Source organism: Oncorhynchus kisutch, linkage group LG4, assembly GCF_002021735.2.
Source record: "Oncorhynchus kisutch isolate 150728-3 linkage group LG4, Okis_V2, whole genome shotgun sequence".
Lineage (NCBI taxonomy): Eukaryota > Metazoa > Chordata > Actinopteri > Salmoniformes > Salmonidae > Oncorhynchus > Oncorhynchus kisutch.
Window position 1 is genome coordinate 23,737,575 of NC_034177.2, and position 24,084 is coordinate 23,761,658.

Consider the following 24,084-nt stretch of genomic DNA (forward strand, 5'->3'; position numbering starts at 1 on the left):
ATCTGATGAGGCTGCTGGCTAAGGCTAAATCTTGCGAGCGTAGAGAATATAGGGATATTGTTATCCACGTTCGACACCAACGATGTTCGGATGAAACAGTCAGAGGTCATCAAGCATAACATAGCTTCAGCGTGTAAATTAGCTAGAAAGATGTGTCGGCATCAGGTATTTGTCTCTGGCCCCCTCCCAGTTAGGGGGAGTGATGAACTCTACAGCAGTCTCACAACTCAATCAGTGGTTGAAAACTGTTTTCTAACCTTTCCAAAAGATAGAATTTGTAGATAATTGGCCCTCTTTCTGGGACTCATTCACAAACAGGACCAAGCCTGGCCTGCTGAGGAGTGACGGACTCGATCCTAGCTGGAGGGGTGCTCTCATCTTTTTTCTTATTTTATTTCACCTTTATTTATTTAACCAGGTAGGCTAGTTGAGAACAAGTTCTCATTTGCAACTGCGACCTGGCCAAGATAAAGCATAGCAATTAGAGACATACAACAACACAGAGTTACACATGGAATAAACAAAACATAGTCAATAATACAGTAGAACAAAAGAAAACAGTCTATATACAGTGAGTGTAAATGAGGTAAGATAAGGGAGTTAAGGCCATGAATAGGCCATGGTGGCGAAGTAATTACAATATAGCAATTAAACACTGGCATGGTAGATGTGCAGAAGATGAATGTGCAAGTAGGGGGGTGCAAAGGAGCAAAATAAATAAATACTGTATGGGGATGAGGTAGGTTGAGGTAGGTTGTTGGATGGGCTGTTTACAGGTGGGCTATGTACAGGTAGTGATCTGTGAGCTGCTCTGACAGCTGGTGCTTAAAGCTAGTCAGGGAGATATGAATCTCCCGTTTCAGAGATTTTTGCAGTTTGTTCCAGTCATTGGCAGCAGAGAAATGGAGGAAAGGCGGCCAAAGGAGGAATTGGCTTTGGGGGTGACCAGTGAGATATACCTGCTGGAGCGCGTGCTACTAGTGGGTGCTGCTATGGTGACCAGTGAGCTGAGATAATGTGGGGCTTTACCTAGCAGAGACTTGTAGATAACCTGTAGCCAGTGGGTTTGGCGACGAGTATGAAGCGAGGGCCAACCAACGAGAGCGTACAGGTCGCAATGGTGGGTAGTGTATGGGGCTTTGGTGACCAAACAGATGGCACTGTGATAGACTGCATCCAGTTTATGGAGTAGAGTGTTGGAGGCTATTTTATAGATGACATCACCAAAGTCGAGGATCGGTAGGATGGTCAGTTTTACGAGGGTATGTTTGGCAGCATGAGTGAAGGATGGTTTGTTGCGAAATAGGAAGCCAATTCTAGATTTAATGTTGGATTGGAGATGCTTAATGTGAGTCTGGAAGGAGAGTTTACAGTCTAACCAGACACCTAGGTATTTGTAGTTGTCCACGTATTCTAAGTCAGAGCCGTCCAGAGTAGTGATGCTGGACGGGCGAGCAGGTGCGGGCAGTGATCGGTTGAATAGCATGCATTTAGTTTTCCCTGCATTTAAGAGCAGTTGGAGGCCACGGAAGGAGAGTTGTATGGCATTGAAGCTCGTCTGGAGGTTAGTTAACACAGTGTCCAAAGAGGGGCCAGAAGTATACAGAATGGTGTTGTCTGCATAGAGGTGTACCAGAGAATCACCAGCAGCAAGAGCAACATCATTGATGTATACAGAGAAGAGAGTCGGCCGAGGATTGAACCCTGTGGCACCCCCATAGAGACTGCCAGAGGTCCGGACAATAGGCCCTCCTATTTGACACACTGAACTCTATCAGATAAGTAGTTGGTAAACCAGTCGAGGCAATCATTTGAGAAACCAAGGCTGTCGAGTCTGCCAATAAGAATGTGGTGATTGACAGTGTCGAAAGCCTTGGCCAGGTCGATGATGCACAGTAATGTCTCTTATCGATGGTGGTTATAGAAACTGAGGTGAGGTGCACCCATGACCAGCTCTGAAACCAGATTGCATAGCGGAGAAGGTACGGTGGGATTCGAAATGGTCGGTAATCTGTTTGTTATTTTGGCTTTCGAAGACCTTAGAAAGACAGGGTAGGATAGATATAGGTCAGTAGCAGTTTGGGTCTAGAGTGTCTCCTCCTTTGAAGAGGGGGATGACCGCGGCAGCTTTACAATCTATGGGAATCTCAGACGATATGAAAGAGAGGTTGAACAGGCTAGTAATAGGGGTTGCAACAATTTTGGCAGATAATTTTAGAAAGAGAGGGTCCAGATTGTCTAGCCCGGCTGATTTGTAGGGGTCCAGATTTTGCAGCTCTTTCAGAACATCAGCTATCTGGATTTGGGTGAAGGAGAAATGGTGGGGGCTTTGGCGGGTTGCTGTGGAGTGTGCCGGGCAGTTGACCGGGGTAGGGGTAGCCAGGTTGAAAGCATGGCCAGCCGTAGAGAAATGCGTATTGAAATTCTCAATTATAGTGGATTTATCGGTGGTGACAGTGTTTCCTAGCCTCAGAGCAGTGGGCAGCTAGGAGGAGTTTCTCTTATTCTCCATGGACTTTACAGTGTCCCAGAACTTTTTTGAATTAGTACTACAGGATGCAAATTTCTGTTTGAAAAAGCGAGCCTTAGCTTTCCTAACTGCCTGTGTATATTTGTTCCTAACTTCCCTGAAAAGTTGCGTATCACGGGGGCGATTCGATGCAAATGCAAAACGCCACATTATGTTTTTGTGCTGGTCAAGGGCAGATAGGTCTGGAGTGAACCAAGAACTATATCTATTCCTAGTTCTAATTTTTTTGAACGTAGCATGCTTATTTAAGATGGTGAGGAAGGCACTTTTAAAGAATAGCCAGGCATCATCTACTGACGGGATGAGGTCAATGTCATTCCAGGATACCCCGGCCAGGTCAATTAGAAAGGCCTGCTCGCAGAAGTGTTTTAGGGAGCGTTTGACAGTGATGAGGTGTGGTCGTTTGGTCGCAGACCCATTACGGATGCAGGCAATGAGGCAGTGATCGCTGAGATCTTGATTGAAAATAGCAGAGGTGTATTTGGAGGGCGAGTTAGTTAGGATGACATCTATGAGGGTGCCAGTGTTTACGGATTTGGAGTTCTACCTGGTAGGTTCATTGATAATTTGTGTGAGATTGAGGGCATCAAGATTGTATTGTAGGATGGCCGGGGTGTTAAGCATGTCCCAGCATGGGACCATTCCTCAGGACTACCTGGCCTGATGACTCCTGGCTGTCCCCAGTCCACCTGGTCATGCTGTTGCTCTAGTTTCAACTGTTCTATCTGCGGCTATGGAACCCTGACCTGTTCACTGGACTTGCTACCTTTTTTCCGGACCTTCTGTTTTCAACTCTTTCTCTCTCTACCGCACCTGTTGTCTCGAACTCCGAATGCTCAGCTATGAAAAGCCAACTGACATTTTTCCTGAGGTGCTGACCTGTTGCACCCTCTACAACCACTTGATTACAATTATTTGACTCTGCTGGTCATCTATGAACGTTTGAACATCTTTGCCATGTACTGTTATTATCTCCACCTAGCACAGCCAGAAGAGGACTGGCCACACCTCAGAGCCTGGTTCCTCTCTAGGTTTCTTCCTAGGTTCCTGCCTTTCTAGGGAGTTTTCCTAGCCACCGCATTGCTTGCTGTTTGGGGTTTTAGGCTGGGTTTCAACTGATGTGTAAAGGGCTTTATAAATAAATGTTATAGATGTGAAACATGTTAACATGTGAACTCTAAATTAAATTTCACTTGTGAAATGTCAGCTCAACATGTGAACATGTCTTTTTTCATAAGGGTATGCTGTACTGTGTGTGTGTCTGTGTGTCCATATAGTCTGAGCTGTTACTGAAACATCCAGCCGGTTGTTCAGCAAGGTCTTGATCAGCAGGATATGACATGTTAGCTCATACTCCTACCGTGACTCACTGAAACACATGTTGAAACAGAGTGTTCTTTGAAGACGAAGTGGTGGATTCCAGTAAACCTAGTTTTAATTTGACAGGAAATGCTGCACCGTGCTAGACCAAAGTAGGAGACCAGACCACATCCTGCTACAGCAACTCACTCACTTCTGTCACGCCCTGACATTAGAGATCCTTTTTATGTCTCTATTTTGGTTTGGTCAGGGCGTGAGTTGGGGTGGGCAATCTATGTTTTGTGTTTCTACGATTTTCTATTTCTATGTTTTGGCCGGGTATGGTTCTCAATCAGGGACAGCTATCTATCGTTGTCTCTGATTGGGAACCATATTTAGGTAGCTTTTTTTTCCCACTGTTCTTTGTGGGAAGTTGTCTTTGTTTGTGGGCACTATTGCCTTTAGCTTCACGGTTTGTTTTGTATGGTTTATTGTTTTTTGTCTGCGTCATTCTTTAATAAAGTAATATGTACGCTGTACCTTGGTCCTCATCCTTCAACAGCCGTGACAACTTCATTATGGAGTGAGATTTGTTTCCTTATTCTGTAAATATGTCTACCACGATCTGTGCGTACATTCAACATAACTCACAAATAAAACTGATATGTGAATATATTAAAACATTTCTTAAATAAAACCATCATCCGTAAATATGTATAAATATTTCACAAATGAAACCAAGATTCATATGCATGTTCAACATGAGTCACAATACAATCATGATCTGTAAATATATTTAACGTAGCTCACAAATAAAATAACAATTTGAACAAGTGTACACCGATGTGAGCAAATGTTTAAAAATTCCTAACATTTACAACTGTGTAATGTGTATTTGCACATCAAAAAGTGCTTGTGGATCTGTATTTTCTGCTGATTTGTGTGGTCAAACAGAGAGGAAGAGGCAAAGCAAGAAGTTTTACTCAGCACAAAATTTGTCCACGAAAGTAAGCCCACGAAGTGAGGAATCAATGAGAGTGTCAAATTTGCTAATTTGCTACATGAGGCTTATTTGATCGAATAGAAGTTTCATAATGGTTAGGTTGTTACGAAAGCACTGATATAAGTGGACGGACACACGTGGCATTTCGGCAACTTTAAAATACAACTTTATATCTGAGTTGTGCCCGTTGTCACACAGATATATAGAGGAGTCATCGTGGATATAACTTGTTTTAGCATGGACATTGTCATTGAGGGTTTCCACCACAATGAAGAAGAAAATGGACTACTTCAAAATGGAGATAGCCACAATGGCACTGGCCATGGGGTCACAGACGTTACAATGGCCCAGATACAAAGAAGAGTCCTCAATCTATCTCTATTGCCTATAGTTCACGTGTATCTGTCTTCTCATTGGCTATAATGGTCCCACCTGATCCCGACTGACTTCCATCTTTAAGGACATGTACATCCATTGTTAGAGCGATCACTTGACTATCTTGTCAATATGATAGACAATGTTTGGTTAATTCCACAAATGGACAGTGCAGCTCCAGTCATTGAGATCTATGTCACGTAAGACGCAGTGTGATGACGTCATGTCAAGGCAGGATGTTATATCCCCATGTCTTGGGACAACATTTTCTAGAAGAACAACTTTGTGAAATGTGAGAATTATGTTTATTTATTAATCAAAAAATTATGATAACATTTTCAACGGCATACTTTCATATGAATGTTAAATTCAATCATTAGGACATACAGTTGAAGTCGGAAGTTTACAAACACCGTAGCCAAATACATTTAAACTGTTTTAGGTCAGTTAGGATCACAACTTTATTTTAAGAATGTGAAATGTCAGATTAATAGTAGAGAGAATGATTTATTTAAGCTTTTATGTCTTTCATCACATTCCCAGTGGGTCAGAAGTTTACATACACTCATTAGTATTTGGTAGCATTGCCTTTAAATTGTTTAACTTGGGTCAAACGTTTTGGGTAATCTTCCACAAGCTTGCCATCTTGATGTAATGTATCACTAGCCACTTTAAACAATGCCATTTTTACATGTTTATATACCCTACATTACTCATCTCATATGTATATACTGTGCTCTATACCATCTTGCCTATGCCGTTCTTTACCATCACTCGTTCATATATTTTTTTGGAGGCTATTTTGTAAATGACATCACGAAGTCGAAGATTGGTAGGATGGTCAGTTTTACGAGGGTATGTTTGGCAGCATGAGTGAAGGATGCTTTGTTGCGAAATAGGAAGCCAATTCTAGATTTAATTTTTGATTGGAGATGCTTACTGTGAGTCTGGAAGGAGAGTTTATTGTCTAACAAGACACAAGACACAGGTTTCCTCCATCATCTCCACAAGGTCATTTGCTGTTGTTCTGGGATTGATTTGCACTTTTCACACCACAGTACCTTCATCTCTAGGAGACAGAACGCATCTCTTTCCTGAGCGGTATGATGGCTGCGTGCTCCCATGGTGTTTATACTTGCGTACTATTGTTTGTACATATGAATGTGGTATCTTCAGGCGTTTAGAAATTGTTCACAAGGATGAACCAGACTTGTGGACGTCTACAATTTTTTTCTGAAGTATTGGCTGATTTCTTTTGATTTTCCCATGATGTCAAGCAAAGAGGCACTGAGTTTGAAGGTAGGCCTTGAAATACATCCACAGGTACACCTCCAATTGACTCAAATGATGTCAATTAGCCTATCAGAAGCTTCTAAAGCCATGACATCATTTTTCTGGAATTTTCCAAGCTGTTTAAAGGCACAGTCAACTAAGCGCATGTAAACTTCTGACCCCCTGGAATTGTGATACAATTCATTATAAGTGAAATAATCTGTCTGTAAACAATTGTTGGAAAAATTACTTGTGTCATGCACAAAGTAGATCCTAACCGACTTGCCAAAACTATAGTTTGTTAACAATACATTTGTGGAGTGGTTGAAAAACAAGTTTTAATGACTCCAACCTAAGTGTATGTAAACTTCCGACTTCAACTGTACAACCGATGCCAAGTAAATCTAGCTAACTATAGCTTGCTAGCTATAACATCGGCTAGCTAACAACGTTGGATGCGATAAAGCTAGCTAACATAGATGGCAATCTCGTCATGTTTATGCTAGATGAACAACTTACGTTAAACTAACTAATTCTAACTTCAGGAATGTGTCAATTATGAAGGACCGCACAGTTTTTAAATCCTGAATTGGTGATCTTGCTAGCCAGATAGTTAGCTAGCTGATGTTTTCATTCGGGAACTAGAGGACAAGTAATTCGAGGCAGGACAAATCGCTCTTTCCCAACTGGTTTGAAGGTATGAAATTTGACCATTATCTGTTTAAAAAAGTAAGAAATGCTGCTTGCTGTGTTTTGCTCCATCTAGGCTTATTTGCTAGCTAGTCAAGTAATTTGTTGTTCATTGTAACATTGATTAATATATTGTTGCCTAGTCAATGACATGCATTCTGTTTCTGTCGATTTCCTTTGTCAGTTTCCCGCCCTTTGTCTTGTGGGTTGAGGGCAATGTTACCAGTTAAATAAAAGGCTACGTTTTGTAATCATACTCTACAGACTTAACTTGAGCATAAAAGCACATGATATGAATCTCACTTTAATGTCATACACCATGTCATGGGTGTCCATGCCTCCGTGGATTGAGCTCAGCTGTGGTCCATGTTTTTCTTGGGGAGAAAAGCAGATACTTCCACTGTGGAACTATATGACTGTCTGGCCTTGGACATCCGTGAAACCAGTAAGCTGGTGTGTATATTGATAGTGTACATTATTGTCATTCTAAGAACACAATATGTATTGTGTCAATGTGTCATTATAATAGATTTACTTTATCCTGTTGTTCTGATCCTGAGACCACATATGCGGTCTTTGTTAATTCATGGTGTCTATACTATGTGTTGGTACCAATATCATGGACTGGGTGCTGCTCTAAGGCTTCACCACATGGGTTGAGAGACTACAAATATAATGCTATTTGAGACCACGTCTCTTTCTTAATTGTCTTTCCTAATTGTGTTCTCGTGCGCCGAAGGCATGGATGTCGATTAAGGCAGCCCCCAGCACCTCTCTGATTCAGAGAGGTTGGGTTAAGTGCAGAAGACACATTTCAGTTGAATACATTCAGTTGTACAACTGACGAGGTCTCCCCCCTTTCCCTTTCCCTTTCTTTTGAGATTCCTCTGACATTTTTCTCACACGTGTTTTTTGTTGTTGTCATGGATTCAAGGAGGTGAGGAAAACAGGAAATACAGTTGAGAAAGAGCCACGGTCTGGGATAAGACAATAGCCTATGTAGTCTCTCAACTCAAGAGGTCAAGATGCACCACTGAGTACAGACTCTTGTTGGTTACATTGAAGTAGAAGTGGAAGTGATTAAACACAAAAGTTAAAGGGCACCTTGCTTTGTACACGTATAAGACAGATGAGCATGCCCTGCCAGTGTGCAATGGAGAATGTCGAAAAAAAATCTGTATTTATCTGTCATTTTAAGATGGTTAGTCTCGGTCAGGTCTTGTTTGTCTACATTTAAACGTGTCTTGGTCTCGACACACGGGGGCTGGGGTTGAAAGCTGAAACAGTGCGTCTGGCCGCCCCAGGCACAATTGTTATTGTTTTTTGTCTTGAGGAAATTAGCATATAACTGCATGAAGCCAACATTTTTATAAAACCTTTTAAAACTGTTGCACTGCTTCCTCATCACCTAAGGCTTGTGTGCATTGTAGTCATGTATTTTAGGTGGTCTGACAAACAATGAGAAAGGGCCTTCAGGAGACCACCGTGTGGAACTTCCTGACATAGCGACCAGACATTTTTACATTGGTGTTTCGGTGAGAGGCAGCCGCTGTCTTAAGCCTAGAGGTATAGTGCCCTTCATAATATTTAGACATTTTAGTAAATCTATACCCTTTACCTAGCCCTGGCTGTGCATCTGGGGGCAGATCTTTGATGTTGATGGTACAATGAGTCAATAATTGGGGTGGATGTGCTTTCACTGGTTGCATCTCTCTGTCACTCAGACACTTACTCAAAACACACACACACACACACACAGCCTCTGAGCGCTGCCTCCTCGCTTTGAAAACCGTTTGTTTTCAAATTCAAACAGCAGGTCTCAACCCCCCTGGGGAAAAGAACTTGTGTGATAACCAATCAGCACAAATGCTGGAAATCTGAGTGCACGTTCTCGCCTAACGTTCCAATGAGAAAGAGAAAAAAGGAGAATTGGGTATTTAAGGTTATGTTATACCACAGGGTCAGGATCTCAGTCTAGAGATCAGCCTAGCACTTTTTGGTCCTAGTTATTCTCAAGAGGTGCTTGAATTATTTCATTTTTTTCTATTAAATTGTACTTGCACAAATAGTCTGGCCCCTGGACGACGACAGTGATGAGAATGTTGACGAATGCCCAACAATGCCTGACAACTGGATACCTCCGGCAGTTTTTTGAAAGCGGGAATCAAGTTCAATACCTATGTAGACATTCAGTTTTGCTATAATAGTAGTGTGTTCTATAAAAAAGTACAAACTACTAAAGTAGTGGAATGATTTTGTTCTGTTCATTATTAGCTTTAAGAGACATGCTAATGATGCTCCTCAAATTCTGGGTTGGGTGGAAGATCCTGACTCAATCAGTGAAGGTTACAGTGAATGATGGCAGCCTTCTAAAAGCCTCAACATGCTTCCAGACCCTCCGCCTACCAGGGCACCATCACCAGTACATTCTGTAAAGACTGGATCTCTTCAATCAGCATAGCAGACACATGGTTCGTTTAGGAACTTGGGACTTGGGACCCAAGTGAGTAAGTGAGATTTTTAAAAAAATCCAGAAAATCACATTGTAGGATTTTTAATGAATTTATTTGCAAATGATGGTAGAAAATGAGTATTTGGTCACCTACAAACAAGCAATATTTCTGGCTCTCACAGACCTGTAACTTCTTCTTTAAGAGGCTCCTCTGTGCTCCACTCGTTACCTGTATTAATGGCACCTGTTTGAACTTGTTATCAGTATAAAAGGACACCTGTCCACAACCTCAAACAGTCACACTCCAAACTCCACTATGGCCAAGACCAAAGAGCTGTCAAAGGACACCAGAAACAAAATTGTAGACCTGCACCAGGCTGGGAAGACCGAGTCTGCAATAGGTAAGCAGCTTGGTTTGAAGAAATCAAATGTGGGAGCAATTATTAGGAAATGGAAGACATACAAGACCACTGATAATCTCCCTCAATCTGGGGCTCCACGCAAGATCTCACCCCGTGGGGTCAGAATTATCACAAGAACTGTGAGCAAAAATCCCAGAACCACACGGGGGGACCTAGTCAATGACCTGCAGAGAGCTGGGACCAAAGTAACAAAGCCTACCATAAGCAAGGGCATTGAAGATGAAACGTGGCTGGGTCTTTCAGCATGACAATGATCCCAAACACACCGTCCGGGCAATGAAGGAGTGGCTTCGTAAGAAGCATTTCAAGGTCCTGGAGTGGCCTAGCCAGTCTCCAGATCTCAACCCCATAGAAAATCTTTGGAGGGAGTTGAAAGTCCGTGTTGCCCAGCAACAGCCCCAAAACATCACAGCTCTAGAGGAGATCTGCATGGAGGAATGGGCCAAAATACCAGCAACAGTGTGTGAAAGCCTTGTGAAGACTTACAGAAAACATTTGACCTCTGCCATTGCCAACAAAGGGTATATAACAAAGTATTGAGATAAACTTTTGTTATTGACCAAATACTTATTTTCCACCATAATTTGCAAATAAATTCATTAAAAATCCTACAATGTGATTTTCTTTTTTTTCTCATTTTGTCTGTCATAGTTGAAGTGTACCTATGATGGAAATTTACAGGCCTCTCTCATCTTTTTAAGTGGGAGAACTTGACTAAATACTTTTTTGCCCCACTGTATGTGCCTCGACACAATCCTGTCTTGGAGCTCTATGGACAGTTCCTTTGATCTCGTGGCTTTGTTTTTGCTCTGACATGCACTGTCAACTGTGGGACCTTATATAGACAGGTGTGTGTCTTTCCAAATCATGTCCAATCAATTGAATTTACCACAGGTGGACTCCAATCAAGTTGTACTGTGATATTAGCAAACATTTACAGAAATCAGTTTTTGCTTTGTCATTATGGGGTATTGTGTGTAGATTGATGAGGGGGAAAAAACTATTAATCAATTTAAGAAAAGGCTGTAATTGTAACGGATTTCCTCCTCTTCGTCTGAAGAGGTGTAGCAAGGATCGGACCAATACGCAGCGTGGTAAGTGTCCATGTTTTAATGAACATGACACAAAATGGAAACTAAACAGTCCCGTGTGGCACAAACACTGACACAGGAAACAATCACCCACAAAATACCCAAAGAATATGGCTGCCCAAATATGGTTCCTAATCAGAGACAACGATAAACACCTGCCTCTAATTGAGAACCAACCAAGGCAACCATAGACCTATATAAACACCTAGATGGACACAATCCCATAAATCTACAAAAAACCCTAGACAGTACAAACACCCTAGATGAGACAAAAACACACATATCGCCCATGTCACACCCTAACCTAACCAAAATAACAAAGAAAACAAAGAATACTAAGGTCAGGGCGTGACAGTAACGTATCAATGTGGAAAAAGTTAATGGGTCTGAATACTTTCCGAAGGCACTTTATGTTGAATATACACACGGATTGTGATAAACATATTTACAGAGTTAAGAAACAAATCTCACTCCATACTTCTTCCCCTGGAAACGTGTGCTGCCTGCATGCTTTCTTGCAGTGACTGTTTTGTGTGAGTGAGTGTGTGGTTTTAAAACAAAGGGTAGCCTACTAGTTGATAGCTGCTCTGAATCTCTGATGCTCTATTCAAAGCATTCAAGGAAGTGTGTCTTTGAGAATGACCGTTAAAAATGTTTGATCCCTGGGTAAATACCGGAAGGTTGCAAAATTCTGGGAACTTTAATAATAAATTCCCTGGTTTTCCAGAATCCTGGATGGAGGAATCCGGATTTCCTGCTTATTCCCTCCTGATTCCAGGAACGTCCCAGAATTTTGCAACATTAACTATAAGTATTGAAGCTCCTCATATGAACAAAGGAAAGCGGGAGAAGAGGGAGGAGGGAGGGAATGTGGGGCAGCTAAGGTGAAGGGAGGAGAAGACAGCGTGAAATGGAGTGAGACAGACAGAAGACATATGCTCTGAATGTAAATCAGCTTAGCTTAGCCGCCCAGTCCCATCAACCCCCTAGCTGCCTCCCCCTCTCCCCCACCCCCTTTCCTCCTCCAGCATCCTCAATCTCCAAAACTGGATCTCAGTAAGTCTATACACAGCTGTTCCCCTTCCACACTCCTCGCTAGAACAATAAGCACCCCATCCTCCTCCCCCAGTCCACTCTTCTGCTCCTTAGCTTTATCCTCTAAGGAGCTATGGCTTCAGCAGCTTCCTCTGCATTACGCCAACCAGCCGGAGGGAGGGTGGAGACAGGTTAGTTGTGAGTGAGTGTGTGTGTTTGTGTACATGCAATGTGGTCTACAGTACAATGGATGGATTTAGGTCTAGGTCAGGGCTCTCCAACCCTGTTCCTGGAGACCTACCGTCCTGTTGGTTTTCAATCCAACCCCTGTTGTGACTAACTGGTTCACCTTATCAACCAGCTAATTACTAGAATCAGGTGAACTCAATTAGGGTTGGAGAGAACCTACAGGACAGTAGCTCTCCAGGAACAGGGTTGGAGAGCCCTGGTCTAGGTCTTCACACTGCAATGTACAGTGCATCATGTCTACAGGGCTCTCTGTATACGGCTTATGTGCTATATGTTTGTGACTGTGTGGTGTGTATGTATTTTTATTTGTGTTAAATTGTTTAATTCTTGTGGTTGCTAAGATAGGTTGTCTTATGTTTGTGTTTTCTAGGATTCTAGGGGTGTTCGTGAAGTGGTTGTTGAGTGAATGAATGTGCCACTGTTTTAGTGAACATGTGAGTATGAGCTGGAGAGTGAGGCCTTGGTATACGCAGTCCACGTGAGCTGACCACTGTGTCTTTTTTGGGCTACGACTTTGTATGCTTAAATATAGCCCTTGAATAGAGAGGATAGAGTTGGAGAGAAAGAGAGAGAGAGAGAACAAACTACTTTCCTCCTATTTGATGTGTTTGGGGAGAAAGCCAAATCTCTGTTGGTAATATACTGTATGCAAATGACACTGAGTGTGGAAGGAGTTTATCAGCTAAATATTACATGAATAATTCAATACAGTCAAGATATTACATGGTCTCATATCATTTTGATGGAACTGTCTTTGACTGCTGTTAATGCACTGCTATTTCTGTATTATCTGGGTGTAACTTACGTGTCACCCCATGTTCATCCCCTAGCAGGAGCAATACCCACTGGGGTAGATGGGAGTTCATGGCGCTAAGCACCAGTAAATACCACAGGGTATACAACACAATAATGTGTGGCATTTCAAACCCTTAACCAATATCACAATGCAAACCTTGTTGGCCAGATACCCACACAATGTATGTATTGTCTATCTCATTATTTCTCGATAGACACACACAACTCTGTAAATGCTCCACAAACAGAAACACAGTAAGTATACAGACAGGCACACACATTTATCACGGGCCACTGCGGGCAGGGTGTGTGTGTGTGTGTGTGTGTGTGTGTACATTGGCCTTGCAGAGAGGAGATCTGCTGATGTGTGACAGGCAGTGGGCCCAGCTGATTGACAATAGACCACAGAGCATTCTGGGAAATAAGATAAGCCACAGTCCTGTCCCTGTGTGTCACAAATGTAGGGGATTGCGGATAGAGGGGGGGGGGGGGGGCAAAATACGGAGAGAGAGACAGACTGTGAGAGAGAAAGAGTGACAGAGAGAAGCAAAGAGATAATGATAGAGAGGGATAGTGGAAGAGATGGAGAGGGGGAGAAAAAGTAAGACAAAAAAAGAGTGACAGGGAAGTGGACAACCACACAAACAAGGAGATATGGATCTTCTTACTCCTCTCCCATCTTACTCTTTATCAGCCATCACTGTATCCCTCTCCGTACTCTTCCATCAATCCCAGTCAGTTTCTCTTTTTATTTCTTCTCACTATCTCAATCAATCTTTTACCCCCAATTCATTTTCAGCCTCTCATCGGTCTCCTTCTCCCTCTCCCTATGTGTCCAAACATACCTGGCCTTGTGCCCCAGAAAGCAGACTGGTCATATGTGACACGTAGCCCACAGGGTCACCTTCAGCCCCAGACAGACCAGTCAGTCAGTCACACAGGGCTGTCCAAGACTACAGGCAGACAGATATCTCAGCCAGCCACACTGACAATCACACAACCTGGAGCCAGGCAGGCACACAGGGAAAATAACAGCAAACAGGCACCCATAATGTCCTGGAAAGGCTGATTGTATACCTGAATCGACTTTGAACATACTGTGCTCAGGGAGTCAAGACAGGTATACATGTGACTCGTTTCAGGAAACTAGGTGTATGTCGTCACTACTTCACAGTAGAAGCATTTGAACATAAACATGTCTTTTTTTAATCTAAATCCATTTTTTGGCAGAAATGCCTTCTGGAACATGTGAACTTTCGTGTGTCTTAATAACAAACTTGTACGCCATCTGTAAAATACGAATAAAATGGTTAAATTACAAGCCTAGTTGGTTTAGCCAAGGAAAAAGAGGGGAATCTTCCCGCTAGCCCCAAAAAAGACAGGAGCCTTCCCTCTACCATTTTCTATCTCTACTTTTATCCAATGTAAAAAACACAATTTCAAATGTTGCTATATACTGTAAGAATGAATCAAGTCGTTCGGTCACATTTACAGTACCAGTCAAAAGTATGGACACACCTACTCATTCCAGGGTTTTTCTTTAATTGTACTATTTTCTACATTGTAGAATAATAGTAAAGACATCAACACTATGAAATAACACAAATGGAATCATGTAGTAACCAAAAAAGTGTGAAACAAATCCAAATATATTTCATATTTGAGATTATTCGAAGTAGCCACTTTTTGCCTTGATGACAGCATTACACAAAAAACTATTGTAGCGCTAATGACATACAGACACTATCTATGCATTTGGCTACTGTATGGTACATGTAGAGCCGGCTTTTCTTGTTTGGATACTGTGATTACTTGAGTACAAGCAGGTCAAGCCATTGATATAGAAATACAGGATTCTAATTCTATATCTACTGTATTTGACAATTATGAACTCCAGTACTATCCTATCGAGACATGCCCCTAGACAGACAGACAGACAGACAGACAGACAGACAGACAGACAAAGTAGTGCTATGGAGAGAGTCAATGGAGGGAATAACACACCACCGTGACCCCAGCTCTGGTACTAGAGAGACGGGCCACATAGAGTTCACAGCTACATTCCTACAGTCACAGCCAGAATCATTTGAGTAAGATGGGGAAGAGAGGCTACATGAACCAGAGAGAGATGGAGGGATGAAGAGATGGCAAGAATTTGAAGTAGGAAAAGAGAGAGACGGGGAAGAGGAGAAGGTTTCAGAGATTCACATGGAGGAAAAGTGGCAGACGTGAGGGGAAGGAAGCAGAGATGATGAGGGAGGAAGCAGAGATGATGAGGGAGGAAGCAGAGATGAGGAGGGAGGAAGCAGAGATGATGAGGGAGGAAGCAGAGATGAGGAGGAAAGGGGCAGAGATGATGAGGGAGGAGGCCATATTGTATGAGGAAGGGTGTCTCACCGTTGTAGGACAGGCGGGGCTTGCTTAGACACATGATGAAGTGCACCTCCATCTCATTAGACGCCACAGACTTGGAGCAGACAGGACACTTGAACCCTGTGGAGAAAGAGGATTGGTTAGACTTTAGTGTATGCATGTTACACTGGCTCTCTGGCTCTCACTGCCACCAACAGTGAATAAGTGAACCAAATGATCAAGGGTTATTACAAACCAGTGTTCCCAACTAGAATGGGGCACCACAAACAGTGGCATCAACCATGTAGACTCACATTGAATCACTCTGTCTGTCTGTGTCTCTCTGTCTTTCTGTGCGTGTCGGTCTTTTCAAGTCATTCCCCATTGCATGTAATACAGACCTGTCTCTTATTCACTATGTAATAAACATGTAGTCATCTGTAAAAATTATGAATGTTAACCTGCATATGAAAAGACATTGCCGATGAAAATGAGCTATGTTGCTAAATCTGGTAAGATAATTGTTGTGCATGGTCCCTGAATAATAAAAAAACAAATGTTGATACAAATGAAAGACGTAGAATGTGTATATCCCATTCCAAATAGCAGACATAAATTACTGCAAAGCTCTATCTTAGCTATCTCTCTTACGATGTTTGTTTTCAGCTTTGTGCATATTACAGAATTAGCAAAGCACATAAAAGGAGATTACATCAATTCCTGGCGTGGCTCTCCCTCCAACCACATGAGTTGAGTTTTGCATCATGAGTCCTCAATACTGTTTTAACACAGACACCAGTAGTGTTCAGATGGCTGCACCCAACACTACACAACTACCATAAGCACAGACACCAGGGCTCTGTCCAAAGGGCACCCTATCCCCAACCCTGGTCAAAAGTAGTGCACTATCTATGGAACAGGGTGCCATTTGGGACTCAACTCAGTAGTGTTTAACTGGCCGCTGCATCAAACCCTGTACATTTACATATTTACCATCCCAGATCCCCAGCAATTGGCTGGACTTGCCAGTCTTTTTGGGCACAACAGCAGGCCATTATCACGTTGGTCATTGAACCACTCAGTCCAGGGACCACGCTGTTCTGTGTGTACATTGCCCAAAAAAATCTCAGCTGTGCCAAAATCAGCTTGTTTTTGGTCCAATGACAACTATACAGTCATACAGGTTGTTGCTATTCATTCCTCGTTACGTATTTTCTCTTTATTCAGACAATATTGAAAGTACATGTTGGGATACAGGTAGAGGAGAGATCGCATGAATGTGTCAGGGGTGGGTTTTGTACCCATATCGTTCATGTATACTTGGGAGACTGCAGCACTATCGCTGCTCCACGCTCCCGCACCAGAATGTGTGTTTTAATGTTAATGCTAAGTCAATATTTATTCATTCCTTCGGTGGGATCAGAGTCTAAACTCTTACTTTGAGACTTGTCTGGTTGGTCTGAGTCTGTCTGGGGTTCACCTAGAAAGCATAAAGCAATAACCAGACAGACCAGCACAGTCAGGAAGAGATGGAGAGATGAAAACACCCCGTAAAGGCCTCAAGCTGAAGTGAATGAGCCAGCTTTATAAATGAGAGAAAGAGAGTAAGGGGGAACTTGAACGAAACAGCAAGTATGACAAAGGGATGAGGGTGGGATTGATAGATAGAGGGAGCAACTAAGAAAGATAAAAGTCAACCTAGTCAGTCAGTAAACCGAAGCCCCACCTCCCCCATGACAGCTGACCCACATTTCCCCTGGCTGCTATTTTCAGCCCCCACTTAGGGACAGACAGAGAGAGGAATGGAAGACATTTGAGAAACAATAGAGGTGCAGGAGAAAGGTAGAGTGAGGACTTTCTATGAGAGATGGTTGGATGTGATGGACAGAGACAGTCCATGGATCACCTCCCAGAAGGCAAGAGGCCAAAGAGGCCCTATCTGTAAATGGCAATGCAGACAGTATATGGCAACAGCTCTATGACCATTTCAATGATCAAAGAAATGTTCAGAGTTCACATGACGATACTGTGGACCTCTTTTTGTGTGTGTGCTCATCCATCCACTGGCAGCACTTAAAAGAAATCAGTCTCTGAGAACATACTGTAACTGAGAAATACCACTCGTTGCTTGTAACAACTAAAGTTTACAGTAAGTCATGGGGGATTAATTGTATTGTAGGAAACTGTGAGGTTAAATAGGGACCATTAAAGTAAATCACAAGACTGCATGAAAACATACGCAAACAAAGATATCCCCTACAGTGAACACAGTGTGTTTCATGAACACAGAGCTGGCCCTTCATCAAACCACTAACAAGACATACTTCATACTGGCAGAGAGAGCACAAATATCAACACAATACAATGTCCCAACCTGAAACTAACCATCACATCAGATTCATTATACCCTACTAAGTAATAGTACAGCCACTGTTTACTTACCCTGAACAATGTACAGTATAGTTGTCACACTGTATAGATATCAAGCCATTGGTATAGGCCTAGTAACTATGGAGTGGACATGCTCTGTTTCTACAGAAGTGAAATAGAGCCATCACACTGCGCTCTGTTAAAGTGTCCCATGGCACCTCTCCACAAAGCTGACACATTTCTCAACCCAAGCCAACTGACTCAATCTTTACTCCGTGCATTTTTTATGATACCTCTGTAGTCCTGCCCCATTCCCCATGGTCAATGATTAAGAATTAAAATCCTTACAAAAATACTTGTGTCTCGGAAGCTCATAAAATGTCCATGACTGGCCACCAGCATTATGATAGCTTCCTTCCTTAGGATCATTACCCTCTCAGTATATTCCCACTCCTCTCCATGTGTTAGACATGAGTAGAGAGGGAAAGCCATATCCTCTTTTAGGCGATGTTAAACAGCATTTACCCTTCTTCAGAAGTGCTTAAAATGTAAATGACTGTGATTTGAGGGTAAATTGTGAACATTACCCTCCCCATACCCACCAATGTTGTCTACACTTAGACTGAATCAATACAACAAGCTATCACAGTCTCACTGTAGATTTAGACGTTTTTTCACTTTTCTTCAAATGTGAACCCGATTCAGGAAACTACGCGTATTCCGCAAGTCACGACTTCACAGGAGAGCTGTTTGAACGTAAAAAATATATATATTTTTTTAGCTAAATTCGTTTTTGGGCAGAAATGCCTTCTTGAACATGTGAACTTTCATGTGCCTTAATATAAAACATGTATGCCATCTGTAAATATGAATAAAATTGTTAACTTACGAGCCTAGTTGGTTTAGCCACAGAAAAAGAGAGCAATCTTCCCGCTAGCCAAGATTGGCTGAGATAATGAGTGGGCTGGACATGCCGAGAGATTCGTTTGGATTGGTCTGCCATGTAGCATGTGTCTGTCTATTGGAGCTGGTCAGTATGTTTAGATAATCATGTGGAACGTGGCTTTAAAAAAAGTATTGCATAGTAAAACTGTATAAACCTAATGTCAAGTTAAAGTGTACTGTTAGCTAGCTAACGTTAGCTGGCTAGCTTGCTAGCTAAGGTTATGTGCCTGCTCTCTACTTTCTGGAGGACCGAGTTTTGAAATCAGTGAAATTCGAGTATGATAGCTAAGGAGATGGAGAAATCACCAGTCTGGATTACATCGTCAAACTAAGGGCAACGATGCATGGCATCAGACAGGAGACACGTCCAACCATGATGTATATTGGTATGATTTTCAGATATTACACGTTTCTAATTTTGACAGAAAGTGGTTTCATTTCAAGTGTACTGTTAGCTAGCTAACGTTAGCTGGCTGTGTCGCTAGCTAACGTTATGTGTATGATCTTATTATTCGTATCTCAGACACATTTGTTTGACTAGTTAAAGCCATAGAACCTGGTTGGTTAGCTACCTGCAGATTCATGAGGGTAGTAACATCATGAGTTGTGATTATGGTTCATTGTTTAGCTAGCTAGCTACATGTCTTAACAAAAGACTCCACTCTAATGTTAGCTGGCTGGTTCACAAACTAATGTTATGTCATGCTTTGGGATTAATTGTTTACCTAGCTAGCTATCTAGCTACATTTCTTAACAATAGACTCTCGTTTTAGTGTGCCAGAGCGCAGAATAACTGATGCATTTTTGAATGCTCAAAACCCCGTTGAATATGAACGGTGTCAGTAAACGTCAGCAACAAAGTGTCATACAATTGAGTGATTTGTTCTCTCATTATGTGTCTGGAAGTAGCTAGCCAATGTTAGCCAGTTAGCTTGGGTGCTTGACAGAGCGATAGGGCGAGTAATGTTCAGTGAGCTGTTCTCTCTCTCTCTCTCTCTCTTAGATATCTGGAAGTAGCTGGCAAGTTAGAACAGAATGGTTGGAGATGAGTGGGGGCTAAGGCTTAAGAGGGCGTGAACAATGCTGAATGGGTGTAGACAAAGGGCTCTCCAATAGTACTACCAAAATATTGAAAGACGGTTTTCTCAAAGGTGAGTTTACAAATTTATCAACTTTCAAAGCAGAATTACTTTCCCATTGTTTCCTAAAATACAATTTGAATGATATACAATTGTGTAGCTCTGCATCTCTACTTTTATCCAGTGTAAAAAACAGAAATGTAAATGTTACTACATAAGATCGAATCCAGGTGGTAAGTCAATCGATAGTAAGGCAATGGATAGTAAGGCAAGGTCATGCATCTGACATAATCGTTCACTCATGTGGCACAAACACCACTGCGTAATTACAATTAATTCAACTCATTTACTCCATAGGCCAAAACTGTGAATCTCTCTTCTCATTCAAGGAAAAATGTTAGCCAGATGAACCTGGGACTGAAACTTCAACTGGAAAACAAGGAAGGAAATGCAATGATATAGTTTCCTAGTTTCGAATGAATGAAGTACTAACTTTTAGTCCTTAGTTTCCAGATGTTTCCAAAGACCTTCATCATGACTCATCCTCTGCTTCCAAGCCAACATACCATTTTCATTCATTGTAGCAATTCATTTAGACAAATGTGCTGCTTCTGTCTTGAGCTTGAATTGACTTTATAGCAATCATGAATCTGTACGCTACATGAACCATGCATCTCTAGTTTAATGGAATTCCGTGTTATATCCTGAAGCATTCTGCATAAATGATATATAATATGTGATGGTTGATATAGATTAGAATATAAAAAAATAACATGTATTAGATCAAAGGAGTCGGTTTCAGTGGGTTTAAAATCCATGGATGCCTACCCACATGTTCTCTTAAGCCTTCCATAAACATAAACATCTATAGGGAGTCTTCACATTAAGAAGACGCCCTCAGGGGCAGATCATTGGATTTCAAAGTCCCAATATCAATATTCAGATACATATTTTAACATCACTCACTTAGCTCATTGGTATCAATTTGTGACAAACCGGCTCGATTCGGTCCTAAATATCATACACTGCAGTTGAGGAACAATGGGATAGTAATTCTGCTTTGAAAGTTGATAAACTTGCAACCCCACTTTTGAAAAAATGGCCCTTGAATGTTTTGGTACACGTAGTGGAGCTCTTTGTCTACACCCATTCAGCATCGTTCACACCCTTTTAAGCCTTAGCCCCAACCATCTCTTTCACATGTGAAGTCATGTGCTGAACAGAGTGAGTAAGGTAGTGTAGAAAACAACCAAAGATTTCAAGACTAAAAGTGGTGTAAGTGGTAGCAAAAACACACTTTATGTAGTCCTTGACCTACAGTATATCCTAATCTGACTTTGGTGTAGGTCATGTTGTTCTTCACATTTCCGTCTCTGGTAAACACACACTATATCAAATAAAAATCTAAGTTTGTCACATGCACAGGACACAGAATGTGTAAACAATACAGTGAAATGGTTACCTGCATATTTGCCTAGTAGCATCATCAAAAATAGAAAGTGTCCAGATAAATATTGTCTAAATATTATAGAATTATTAGGTGATTATTACTCAGACACACTGGGTCATTAGAAATAAAAGCTATAACCACCCCCAGCCACATCTAGCTAAGTGGATGGGTCACTATTTTCAAGACATGTACACATGTTTATGAAATACAATAGATTACCATAATCATCCCCAGATACACCTTGCTAACTTGATGGGGCATGTCAACATCTGGCGAAGTGGAGTCTTTTGTTCAGACATGTAGCTAGCTAGCTAAATAATTAACATAATGGTGCTTTCAAAACATCTGGAAACTTGGAAAAATACAAGGTCAAATCATGACGTCAGTGATCTTTAGGTCGGAAAGTAAGAACTCTAGAAAGAGGCCTGAGTTCCTGAGTTAGAATTCAAAGTTGGATGACCGTTCAAAGAGATTTTTCCGAGTACCCAGTTGTCTTGAACGCACTGAAATCAGAAGTCGGTGATTTCTAAATTCAGAGATCCCATTTGTTTTGGACACGGCAATAATCCCAACTAGGGCTGTTATGGTGACCGTATTACCGCCACACCAGCGGTCACGAGTCATGATGGCAGTCAAATTCCACGTGACCGTTTAGTCACAGTAATTGGGCTTCTCCAAGCTCTGATGCTGCTGTGACAACATAATCAAATATCTATAGGCTATGCAATTGCATGAGAAAACAGAGTGATGGCCTCTATTAAAAAGAGGAGGATCCCATCATCTTTCTATAGGCTAGGCATACTATATTTATTTATCAACTTTGCTAATATTAACCACATTGCTTCTATTTACAACAGGAGTATAGCCTACCTGGCTGGCATGCAAATGAACCATGGGAAAAGTGTCCTCAATTCGCTATTTAAGTGCACATATTACATACATTTTTCCACTGCCCGTTTTTGAGACAGGTGCATGATAATGGACCATTCTAAATCAAAACTAATTTCACACATATATTATTTAGTATATGGAATAGTGTGATGAGTGAAAATATTAGCTTGTGAATGATATATTAGCAATTTAAGGTAAGAAACACGGCATGCTTTTTTTCTCGACTTCAAATCACCTCATGTAGCTTAGCCCATAGGCCAATATGTTTTGATAAGGTTGTATCACAACTAAAGTGGACATATAACTTCTTAAAATGAAGCTTAATAATCTGCTTTACAACGGGTATAGCGCCCAAATGGCATACATAAGCAGCATGTGAGTTTCAAATTTGGGGAAGATCATTTTCACCATAAAAATGCACCTTTATAATAAAAGCATTACATGCGTAATCACATTTGTGGTCACTTTTCAGAATGGCGTTAACGCTTATAGCCTACTGCCGTGTGCACTTTGCTGCACTTATAATATGAAGAAATAGCCAAATAGTTTATCACGTTTTAAGCTAAATACTCTCATCTGTTGCATCAGGCTCATTGCTTAAAACAGTTTTTTTTTATGCTAGTGGTTTTATTAATTTGGGATCTATCGCATCCCACAACTGTCCCAGACTATGTTTGGAATATTTATTTCTCACACAGAATAGAATAGGTCCACCTTTGTGCTATGGAGGATAGTAGATTGACATAGGCTAGCACTTTTGCAGTTCTTTAGGCCTACTCATCTTGTCGGCTGACGAAAAGTAAATGTGGATAGTTCATCCAATATCTTCAATATGCGCCTCGGAATTGGATAAGGACGTGCGCAGTTGCGTCCCTGATGTATTCGTCTTCACTTGTAGACATGTGAGTGAGAGGCGCTTCGGCATGCAGCCGGGAGAAGGGAATCATAATTATTATATTTAACCCAAGGGCACAATGGCCACTGGCCGCAAAAGGCATGGATTTTTTGGGGGGCATTACGACCACACAAAGGGGATTCAGCCGTTTTATCACAACTAAAGTTAGATAAATAACTTTAAATTAAGCACATAGGTGGACCTGTTTCTTTGTTAACCGTTCAACACAGACTAGCCACATGTGTTCACTCCCTCAAATCATTTGTAGAAAATATCCTTTTAATTTTATTCAGTTATATTCAACTGTATTCTTTATACTATAAAATAATATACAAATAATGCCACGGAATTCTAAGCAAATCTTGTCCGCTAAATTAACTAGCGTAGCCCACAGCCATATGGCATAGCCAGATCAGGACCTAACGTAAGGACAACTCAGAGTATGCTATTCTGTTCTTCTGAAATAGACTACATTTGCTTCATATCATGTTTCTTTAGACCTGTCTAAAATAAATCATGGATTCATTGTGATGGTGTAGGCTATATTACATGGATTTATTGTGAAGGTGTAGGCTATATTACATGGATTTATTGTGACGGTGTAGGCTATATTACATGGATTTATTGTGATGGTGTAGGCTATATTACATGGATTCATTGTGATGGTGTAGGCTATATTACATGGATTCATTGTGATGGTGTAGGCTATATTACATGGATTCATTGTGATGGTGTAGGCTATATTACATGGATTCATTGTGATGGTGTAGGCTATATTACATGGATTCATTGTGATGGTGTAGGCTATATTACATGGATTCATTGTGATGGTGTAGGCTATATTACATGGATTCATTGTGATGGTGTAGGCTATATTACATGAATTCAT

At 41.4% G+C, this 24,084-nt stretch overlaps 1 protein-coding gene across 1 annotated transcript in view; it reads right to left on the minus strand.

Moving 5' to 3' along the window:
* Positions 1–24,084, minus strand: part of LOC109889265 (E3 ubiquitin-protein ligase znrf1) — a 43,833-nt gene that overhangs the window by 14,349 nt on the left and 5,400 nt on the right. Inside the window, exon 2 of the mRNA XM_020480573.2 lies at positions 15,611–15,706. Coding sequence (XP_020336162.1) covers positions 15,611–15,706 — 96 coding nt within the window. The remainder of the gene's footprint in view (positions 1–15,610; positions 15,707–24,084) is intronic.